Below are 11420 nucleotides of genomic sequence, written 5' to 3'. Positions count from 1 at the left end.
TTTTTAAATAAAAGTTTTATATTAAAAACTGGTTTGATATATGAAAAGTAGAAGCGAATACTTCAATTTTGCTGGGTTCAGACGGAGACTGAGTTGTAGGAAACTCTACTCCAATCACGAAAATGTTTATTAAATTTTCCATACATGACAGAACAGTGAGCAGTACATTTTGTTGCTACATTTATTTATAAAAAAAACAAGAATCTTTTCGAAGATTTGACAAAAAAAACCCTTGAAATATATAAAGTTGGGCAATACCGGTTAGACTTATTAAACCTGGATATATGTATATGGACAGTTTGTTTGCGAGTAAGTTTTCTATCTTCTGGGAACATTAACGACTCGGTAGACAAACTACAATCATAAAATAAAAACGTAAATGATGGCTTTCAGGTGAGGGGCTATGTTGTCTGATTTTTGCTAAGGCATGTTTTGTACCTTTACCAAAGACTAAATACCAAATTTCAGTTATTTCGGTTGAATTATATGGGCTTATATGAAGGCATTGAAGACGTGGACCTATACTGACAAATTTCAGGTGGAAAGTGTTGTACCCTCAACGAAGACTAAATACCAAATTTCAGTCCTTTCGGTGTAATGATGGGGCTAAAACCTTCAAAATACCGACATTCGGGAGATACCGTTCTATGGGGGACATATAAAGGGGATATATAATACCAAATTTCAGCAATTTCGGTGTGATAATGGGGTTAAAACCTTTAAAACACTGAAAATGTAACGAAATTTAAAATGACAGCTTCGGTGATAAATGCAGATAATGATTAGAAATTGCTTGTGTAATCTATTTATTTTGTAATGAATAAATATCAAAATATGGAAAATTCTGTAAATATGCACGATATAGGCGGAAAATGTGAAATTAGAGAAGTTGCTCTCAGGTAAATAGTGCAGAATTACAAATCCAATCTTAACTATGCACACAAATCCTCATCTTCTGAGCAATTTCGATGTCAAAACAAGTTCACTATTAAGACTAGAATCTCCAGACATTAGAAAAAAATAATTTGAAGTCGTATTTTGCTATTCCACTCGGTTGATAGATACAAAAATTGTCAATTAGATGTTCAATAAAAATCATTTACCACCCATAGTCATTGTGGTAGGGCATATTGTGGACGTGGACCATAATGAATATTTGGCACAACTGGTAATAAACTGATCGAAGAGGTTTGTATTCATTTGCAGAACAATGCTACTATGGTAAGGCTGAATTTTGTGGAGCACGTTTGGCTGTAATTTGGTATTTAGGGTTCCCAGTAGTCACAAACCCTCTGCACGAAAAATTTTGGACATAGGTCTAGGTTTTAGTAGAGCCTCCATATAGCGGTACATCGCGATTTCAGGTGTTCTGAAGTTTTTATCTACATTTTCGGACCGACTTGGCTTCAATTTGATATTTGGAGTTCTCATTGATCGGGAAACTTTCCCACAAAAAAGTGTGGTATAGACCCATATAACGGTCAGCTTTCAAGTTCTTTGAAGTTCTTTTTCAACCTAAATTTGCTGTAATTTGGCAATGGGGCTGTCAGTGGTCAGAAAACGTCTCCGCCTGATATTGTGGACAGGAAAATAAACTAATTATTCCATTTCCATATTTAATGTTGGGGGGTATAATAAAGTTCGGTCCGGCCGAAGTTAACATTTTACTTGTTTTTCACTTTGTATAGAAAATCATATACCAAAAATATACGAGTATGAAAAAGCCACTCATAAATAGATACCTAAACAAAAATATCTAAATCTTGAACGAAAAAAACCAAAAATAAACAATTAAAACACAAAAGAAAACAACACAATAATACAACATATTCATTAAAACGGTCAGAGGCATCGTTAGTATTTTTGATGTCACCAAAGGAAATGCAAATATATGCAGCTGGAACCAAATTTGTTTTAAACTTGACACTATTTCGAACTTTCTCCAAAAAAAATTGAGAGTGGCCTAGGATTGCATAGTTAGTAAAACTCAACTTCAATTTTGAGGACTTGGAAAAAAATTCACAAAAAGTATTTTAAAAAATTTAATTTCCAGCGTATTTTATGCGAATAATTTGTACCGATTTTTACATTTCTTGATGGACTTCTGGTTCATTGAGAACCCGGAATGTCAAATTACAGGTAAATAATCACTAAGGTTGGAAGAAATGGAATGCTAATTTTGACTGACAGGCTAAATTGACACCAAAATGTCTAAAACAGATTCTTACTTCGGTGAGGCACATTTTTGATCTTTTTAAAGTGGTTGATTTGATTTGCTTTTTGTCTTTATTTCTGTCGACAAAGTAGGCTTATCCATTATTTTACTTGGTTTCTAACTTTCGACCATTAGCTCGGGAAGTTTGGACTCCACAAGAAAAAAAATGTATTTTTTGTAATAAAAACCACAAGAACCATCCGAAAAACCTTTAAAATTTACTCGCGAACTGGTCTCAACCCGTGCATAAGTCTAATATTTGAATATTTGTGGGGTGGTACCGGAAGGAATGCATACATGTGTGGAAGAAAAACTACATAAAGTTTGGACCTAATCCGCCTTCAATTCTTGTCATTGGCACTAACCATTTTAGTAGGGTTTTAACAGCGTGTTTTGTCAGGTCGTACTTTACATTCATTCCAGTTCAAATATTTGCTGGAACAGGTTAGTGAACCGACTCAATTTCGAGATGTTTTTTTCTGCTAAAAGCCTTTAGACTAACAAGTTGGCAAGTCCATGCTTCCTGACTAAATTCTAAAAAGGAGCCTGATGGGCACGGTAACTATCGATAGGAGTTATTGACATTGGTCCAACCGTTACAAATCGCAATATTTCCTTTACATTTAAATCATGTTTGAATATTGACTGTATCGGTCAACTCTATCGGGTACCACATTTTATAAATGTGTAGTTCAGAGGCATGTCTTGGATCGTTTTACAATTTTTTTGTGCGGCTCATTTTAGGACAGTATACTTTTTTCGGGGATAAGTGCATACTAACTAAATACCTCAGAAAGCTGTAGAAACTCTGCGGCCACCAACTATGTCTCTTAAAGGGAGTCCTGGATATAGACAAATATTTTCATATCGTAATCTTGTTCCTAACTTACGTCATATTCCACTTTTTTGGTATCTCTCCACAAAAGTTTAAAAATTTAGGCGTAAGAAAAGCTTTAGACTTGTTCGCCTTTAAATGTTAAATATATATTTAGGATAGTTCTCGCAGTACCACCGTGGTGCAATGGTATCCACACCCGCCTTGCACGCAGAAGGTCGTGGGTCCGATTCCCCGACTAGGCAACATCAAATTTTCAACGGTGGCAAAATACCCCTCAGTAATGTTGGCGACATTTCCTGAGTATTTCAGCCATGTAAAACTTCTCTACAAGTGGTGTCGTAGGACACGCCGTTCGGCGACAAACTGTAGATCCCATATCATTGAGCTAATATGAATCGGGGTGAACTCATTGATATTAGAGAAGCCTGAAAGTAGCAAAAAAAAAAACCTGAGATCGTGTGTAGTGGTTGGAGCGCAAGATAACTCTCGAACGAATCTGCAGATTCGGTCCAAAATTTGGCCTTCGTAACATTTTGTTACGATAAGCCATATCGGTCCACTCCTTCAGGTACCTCCCACACAAAAGTTCAAAAATGTTCAGAAAAATTGTGCGCATGATAACTCTTAATGGGAGCGATCCGTATGAAAGTGTAGCATAATGCGTAGGGTATAATTATTGTGAAGGGTATAATGAATAAGCGCAAAGACTGAACCAATGCCAGTTACTTCTTTTTAGTTGGTCACCGTAGGATTTTTAAACAGCTTTTTTGTAGCGGCTCTGTAGGTTACAATTATAGCCCGATCGGCGAAATTTTGAGTAATGTTTAAGTTTGTGACAAAGAAGAAGCTTGCAAGCTTGCTAGGGGTCGCAGGTATCGTTCAATACTGACAAAATTTGATACGATGTACGAGTTTTGGTCAAGGAAAATACCAATATTTTTGGATAATGACCGGGTATATTTAGCGGGCGAAATTGACCATAATTTGTGTGGGAAAAATATCCAAAATTAAATAATTTGGTCTAGATTTTAAATTCTGGGGCATATTCCGACAAATTACGGAAACAACACTTGAAAACCCACTGTTTACCTCTCCTTTGATGCTAATTATATCAATGTTGATTTTAGAATACGAAACTACTGTATAACATATAAGTGGGTTTTACTTTACAAAGAAATACATTTAGCTTCCATGCTGCAAAATGTCGAAATCATGATAGAAGAGTTTTCAAATCATGATAGAGAAATTCCAAGTTTTTTTTTAAGTTGATGCAAATTACAACGTCGTACGGAGTCTTGAAGTTTTTGCACCAACTTTGGTAAGAAGTAATGTAATCCCTCGAAATATTGGTCGTTTATTCATTGGTCGATAAAAATCGCTCAAAAGCTTTTTTATACCCTCAGCATTTATGCTAACGAGGATATATACATTTTCATACGGGCAAGTATGTTTGGACGAAATGTGTTTCAGACAATTTGGAGTTGATTTAGCCATGTCCGTCTGTCTGGCTGGCTGGAGCGCACGATATCTCTCGAACGGATCAACCGATTCGGTCCAAAATTTGGCTTTCGTAATATTTTGTCCAAACTTAGATGGGTTATATCGGTCCACTCGTTCCGGTACCTCCCCCACAAAAGTTCGGAAAATTTGTGCGTACGATAACTCTTGAAGGAAGTAACCGATTTCGTCCATACTTTGCACATCGTGAAATTTCCACCATACTTAGATGAGATTCCAATATGGACTTAATCGGTCCACTCCTTCGGGTACCTGCCACACAAATTTTCGGAAAAGTTCAGTTTAGGACCTGCTCTCGAATCGCTTTGATTTTTGTTGTAGCAACTTGTATTCACTGCCCCCCAGACGACGGTACAAATTTCATCAGGGGCAAGTCCATACTTCCTGAGAAAATAACCTGAAAGGTACAAAAAACCCCTATGACATCGTGTGTTGTGGTTGTAGCGCAAAATAACTCTCCAACGGATCTGTCGATTCGGTCCAAAATATGGCCTTCGTAATATTTTGTACAAACTTAGTTTAAGTTCGAAGATAAGCCATATCGGTCCACTCCTTCAGGTACCTCCCCCGCAAAACTTCAAAAATGTTCGGAAAAATTGTGCGCACGATAACTCTTGATGGGAGTGACCGATTTGGTCCATACTTTACACATCCTAATATATCTACCAGATATAGATCAGGTTCGAATATGGACTATATTTGTCCACTCATTGAGGAACCTCCCACACACAATTTTCGATAAATTCAATTTAAGACATGCTCTCGAATCACTTTGATTTTTGTTGAAGCAACTTGCATTCGCTGCCTCAATTACGACAGTATAGGTTTTTTAGGGGCAAGTCCATACTTCTTGAGAAAACAGCCCGAAAGTTGTAAAAAACCCCTATGGCACCATATGTAGTGGCTGGAGGGCTCGAACCGAATATATTGCCGAATATAGCTATATTATGTTTTGCAGGCTAGTGTGATAAAAAAAACCCTTTCTATCGATATCCCCGCAAATTTTTGAGCTTTAATCCTATCCATACTTTTGTCGGTGCATACGGTCAAAATTTAGAACCCCAAACACACCCCACCCCCGCCTTATGTATTTTTTCTTTTTTTATACCCTCCACCATAGTATGGAGGGTATATTAAGTTTGTTTTTCCGTTTGTAACGCATTGAAATACTCATTTGCGACCCTATAAAGTATATATATTCTTGATCAGGGTAAAATTCTAAGTCGATCTAAGCACGTCCGTCCGTCCGTCCGTCCGTCCGTCCGTCCGTCCGTCCGTCCGTCTGTGGTAATCACTCTAGCATCCACAAAAATAGAGATAGGACGCTGAAATTTTGGGAAAATGCGTCTTTTGTTTGCAGGCAGGTCAAGTTCGATGATGGGCTATATCGGTCCACGTTTTGGTATAGCCCCCATATAACGGTACCCCCCGATTTACGGTATTTTGACGTTTTTAGCTACATTTTCAGACCGATTTGGCTATAATTTGACATTTAGGGTTCTTGAGCGTCAACAAACATATATAACAAACCTTGTGGACATAGGTCCACGTTTTGGTATAGCCCCCATATAACGGTACCCCCCGATTTGCGGTATTTTGACGTTTTTAGCTACATTTTTAGACCGATTTAGCTATAATTTGAAATTTAGGGTTCTTAAGTATCAACAAACATATATAACAAACCTTGTGGACATAGGTCCACGTTTTGGTATAGCCCCCATATAACGGTACCCCCCGATATACGGTATTTTGACGTTTTTAGCTACATTATCAGATCGATGTAGCTATAATTTGACACTTAGGGTTCTTAAGTGTTAATAAACTTATAAATTAGAAGTTGTGGACATAGGTCCACGTTTTGGTATAGCCAACATATAACGGTACCCCCCGATTTGCGGTATTTTGACGTTTTTAGCTACATTTTCAGACCGATGTAGCTATAATTTGGCATTTGGGGTTCTTAAAAGTCAATAAACTTATATAACAAAAGTTGTGGACATAGGTCCACGTATTGGTATAGCCCCCATATAACGGTACCCCCCGATTTACGGTATTTTGACGGGTTTAGCTACATTTTCAGACCGATTTAGCTATAATTTGACACTTAGGGTTCTTAAAAGTCAATAAACGTATATAACAAAAGTTGTGGACATAGGCCCACGTATTGGTATAGCCCCCATATAACGGTACCCCCCGATTTACGGTATTTTGACGGGTTTAGCTACATTTTCAGACCGATTTAGCTATAATTTGACATTTAGGGTTCTTAAGTGTAACTAAACTTATATAACAAAAGTTGTGGACCTAGGTCCAAGTTTTGGTATAGCCCCCATATAACGGTACCCCCGATTTACGGCATTTTGACGTTTTTATCTACATTTTCAGACCGATTTAGCTATCAATTGACATTTAGGGTTCTTAAATGTCAATAAACTTATATAACTAGTGGACATAGGTCCATGTTTTGGAATAGCCCCCATATAACGTTACCGCCCGATTTCAGGTATTTTGAGAATTTTACCAACAAGTTTTAACCGAATTATCTGTAATTTGAACATTTGACATTTGAAATTCTTAGTGGTCACCACACCTCTCCACCAAAAATTGTCAAGAAAGCCCCCATATAACGGTACCTCCGGATTTTCAGTAATTTGATGATTTTAGCTACAATATTAAACCGAACAAGCAGTAATTTGACATTTGAAGTTCTTAGTGGTCACAACATTTCTCCATCAAAAATTTTCAACATAGGCCCATGTTCGGATATAGTTCCCATGTAACGGTACCTCCCAATTTTCAGTAATTTGGCAATTTTAGCTACAATTTTTAACAGAACTAACTGTAATTTGACATTTGAATGTTGTAGTGGTCACCACGCATCTGCATCAACAATTTTCAACATAGCCCCAATATAACGATACTTCCCTATTTTCGGTACTTTGAGGATTTTACTTAAAATGTTTAACCGAACGTAGGTCCATGTTTTTGTATAGCCCCAAACCAAACCTCCCGATTTTCCGTACCTTAGCTTTATTTTTTGGACGAACTTTCTGTAATTTGAAATTTAAAAGTCAACAAAAATTCTGCAACAAAAATTGTTCATTTAAGTTCATATTTTTGTTTAGCCCAGATACCTCCGAACTAGCTGTTAATGACATTTGAAGTTCCCACGTTATGTACCGATTTTCGATATTTTGAGGATTCTAGCTAAACCGAATTAGGAGTTATTTGACATTAAAGGCTCCCATCAAAAACTGTCAACATAGGCCCATGTTTTATTATAACCCCTATATAACAGTACCTCCCAATTTCTAGCCCACCAAAAATTGTCAACAGTTAGATATAGGCACCATAAAAAAGGGCCTCCCGAACGAAGCATTTTATGTACATTATCTGAAATTTTAACGTACTCACTTAAAGTTGGGGACAGGAATGAATATTTTATGGTGGAGGGTATGAAAAGTTCGGCCCGGCCGAACTTAATGCTTTTTTACTTGTTTTTTTTTTTTTTTTTTTGGGAAAAAACTTTTTTCAATCCACACAGGCTGAGGTTATATCTCTGTCGGCAAAGCCGACTGATACTTTTTTTACTTGTTTTGTTCTCATTTTGGATCCTTGGGTAAAGAAATATTATTTTCTAGAAGTGAAAACCATTATTTTTGCAATTTTGGCACCGTAACCCTCGTTCATAGAAAGCGTAAGATTTAAGTCGTACGCAGACAGTATGAAAACTTTTACAGTTTCATTGTTCTTCATAATTTCTCACAGATTTCTCAATTGTTTCATATTTGCACATAAAGTGTGGAATTAATAACAATTTTATTAAATTTTTGGGGTGTACGAATATGAACTTTGCATACTGTATATTTTTTCTATGCTTAATTTTTGGTTTTTAGAGGCCATAAAAGAATAGCTTATTTGGTGTCAAATGCCCTTGTTAAAATAATGGGTTAGAAGGTTGATTTGTAAGAGGTTACGGCTACCAAAAAGTGCTATATAAACCCGTTATTTAGCAATGGAAATTGTTGCTGAATAGATCTAAATCCATTATTTCAATTAGACAAATCGTATAAAAGGGTAAACCCACGTTAAGTCTGAGGGTGTACAAATTGGATTGATTTGTTTAAATTGCGACAAGTAAAGATAATAATTTAGAATTAGTATTCAGAACTTTGTGTCTATTCAGGAACTGATTTTATGTCTACGAAAAGTATAAATAAATGTAATAAAACATGTTCCCTCAATGGGTTAATTTATTTTCTATATCGGCAGACACAAACTTTCACTGTCATTAGATAATACACTCAGCCAATGTTTATAATCAGTTGTCCAAGTGGAGTTCGCTGACCCCTTCTTCAAATTAGATGCAAAAAATCCGAAATTTATCTAGTTTTGTTTATTTGTTGTGTTCATAACTTTGAATGCTAAAAGAAAGTAAAAAATGCGTAGGCGGCGGCATCCAATGAACACTCACCCAACTCTCAAATGTTTATAAATAACACAACAATTCCACACCGTTTCTTCATTTCTAGTTTGACCATTCGACAAGATACATATCTTGAAATGAAATTTTTAATAATTTTGGTGACACTCTCTTTGTTGGCTTTCAGTGTGGCGGCACTTAAAGATCGTAAGTGTAACTATTGGATATTGATTGAGTTTATGTTTGCATTATTATCTTTGTATTTAGCTGCCTGCGAACAGCCTCCCATGGTAATTGGCCAGTGTCGTGCTACACAAAAACGCTTCTCCTATATACCCGAATCGAATAAATGTGTGCAATTTAATTATGGTGGTTGCCGTGGAAACGATAATAATTTCGCTACACGCAGTGAATGTGAGAAAAAGTGCAAGGAATGATCACAAAAAGGGGTGCAAATCCAACTATTAAAAAATCAGTTAAAATAATTTAAACAATAATACACAAAATAAAAATGTAATAAAACTATTCAAGTCGTAATTTGGAGTATTTAATGTGACCCATTTTGCCATTCAGTTCCTCAATTTAGTTATATGTGATTCGTAAGGCATAGCAATAGCTCAATAATTATACAAAAGTCCATATCTCCACGTTTTGCAATTATATAACAACGTAAATACATACATACATATGTATGTCATGTTATTCTTAAAATAAAGCACTTGTCTTTTGTTTGCTTCCAATTGAAAGGAAATGCCAATAAAAGTGATGCAATAAACTGCTCTGAATTTAGATTATTCAGTATTAATGTTAATGCATTTAACGTCACAATTCTTATCGCTGCTTTAATAGCCTTCCAAACCTCTAACTTGCCTATAAAACCCGTATTGAAATATCAAAACAATATTAGTTGTTGTCTGCGAGCGCCAGTGTTAAGTAAATTCAATCAAAATGAAATTCATTGTAATCATCCTAATCGCAATTGCTATTCTCCTTCAAACATGTGGGGCTCTTAAAAATGGTAATAATTAAAAAATTTTGGAATTTTCATGAATTGAAATATGTATGTATTTTCTTTTGTGTCGCTTTTAGAAATATGCGGTTTGGAACATTCTAAAACAACAGATGCTACTGGTCGATCCTGTCTAGCTCTGTTTCCCTCTTGGACCTATAATGCCGAGACAAAGGAATGCATTTCATTCTCTTACGGCGGATGTCATGGCAATGAAAATCGTTTCCAAACTAAAGAAGAGTGTATTAAAATGTGTGTGGAGTAAAGAGGAAATAATATGGAATATGTTGTTAATGGAAAATTTGGTATATTACGAAAATAAATATTAACAAGTAAGAAAAGGCTATAGTCGGGCGGGACCGACCCTGTGATACCCTACACCTTTACCCTTGGGAATTAGCTTTTCACAATTTTTTTATGGAACAATAAACTTATAACTTTGTGCATTCTGCTACCGTATCACACCAAGCTTAAATAATAATATAATAATTGTTTCACAAACATCCTATGAGTGAGTGGACCCACAGCTTATCTCCGAGTCCGAACGGCGTGTATTGAGACACCACTTTTAGAGAAGTTTTACATGGCTGAAATGCTCAGAAAATGTCGCAAAACTTACTGAAGGATATTTTGCCACCGTTGACAATTTGATTTTGCCCGGCTGGGAATCGTTTTGAAAAAAGGTGGCAAAGCGACCAATGCTGCAATGTATGTATGCAAATCCAATTGGACAATAAAAACGTTAGGGCACTATGTAATTTGCAATAATGCAAACACTGGGAATGGGCAAATGTGGTTCTCTACACAAACCCCTTATATATTATTCAGTAGGCCAATTATATAGCATACACGAAAATCAGTAGATCTATTTCCATATGTAATCTACTTTGCCGGTATATGTCCTCCAGGAAATAAAATACAGTCGGACCTCGATTATCCGTGATGGTCGGGACCGGAAGCATTACGGATAATCGATTTTCCCGGATAATGGAGGCAATGCTTTTATGCAGTTTTTGAACATATTTTTAAGTAAAAATGGCATAATATTGTACAATAATATGAACATCTGCAATTTTTATATAATTTGTTACGGTAATCCACCAAATTTTAGAAGGACACATAATATCATCATCATCAGATTCATCTGAGTTGACTTTGTCCCATGGTTTTTGTGATACCATAAATACTAGTGTTGGGCAATCTCGTTCATTGAGCGGATCGATCTTTTTCATTCCGTTCACCAAAAAGATCCAGATCTTTCACTTCGTTCGTTGGCTCTTTTTCGTTCAAACGAAACGATATGAGCCACTTTGTGTGTGTGTGTGCAAATTTGTGATGCTAGCGCTGACGCAGCTTGTGTGAGTTTGTCTGTGTGCAAAAAATGGTGGTGGTTACTGTTTTGAATGTGAACGAAAGA

The 11420-nt window shown here is 36.2% G+C and overlaps 1 protein-coding gene and 1 long non-coding RNA gene across 2 annotated transcripts; both read left to right on the top strand.

The window, feature by feature from the left end:
• The first annotated feature begins 9116 nt into the window (after positions 1 to 9116).
• LOC141393443 (kappaPI-actitoxin-Avd3c-like) lies at positions 9117 to 9524 on the top strand. Its single transcript, XM_073966430.1, has 2 exons — positions 9117 to 9201; positions 9262 to 9524. Exons 1-2 carry the CDS (start codon positions 9135 to 9137, stop codon positions 9429 to 9431), a joined length of 237 nt encoding a protein of 78 aa, XP_073822531.1. The 5' UTR covers positions 9117 to 9134; the 3' UTR covers positions 9432 to 9524.
• A 324-nt stretch (positions 9525 to 9848) lies between these two features.
• Positions 9849 to 10344, top strand: LOC141393440 (uncharacterized). Its single transcript, XR_012410100.1, has 2 exons — positions 9849 to 10012; positions 10084 to 10344. It is a non-coding gene; the product is annotated as an uncharacterized lncRNA (long non-coding RNA).
• Positions 10345 to 11420: the final 1076 nt, after the last annotated feature.

The sequence above is a fragment of the Musca autumnalis genome, unplaced genomic scaffold, assembly GCF_047663935.1.
Source record: "Musca autumnalis isolate F117 unplaced genomic scaffold, ASM4766393v1 scaffold_2, whole genome shotgun sequence".
Taxonomy (NCBI): Eukaryota; Metazoa; Arthropoda; class Insecta; order Diptera; family Muscidae; genus Musca; species Musca autumnalis.
Note: the sequence above shows the minus strand (reverse complement) of the source record. Positions and strands in the feature narration are given on the sequence as shown.

Excerpts from the sequence above, each read along its gene's own strand:
- LOC141393443 (XM_073966430.1), top strand. The coding sequence starts at position 9,135 with ATGAAATTTTTAATAATTTTGGTGACACTCTCTTTGTTGGCTTTCAGT. Across the intron at positions 9,202-9,261 it reads TGTGGCGGCACTTAAAGATC|CTGCCTGCGAACAGCCTCCC; the intron begins GTAAGTGTAACT and ends CTTTGTATTTAG.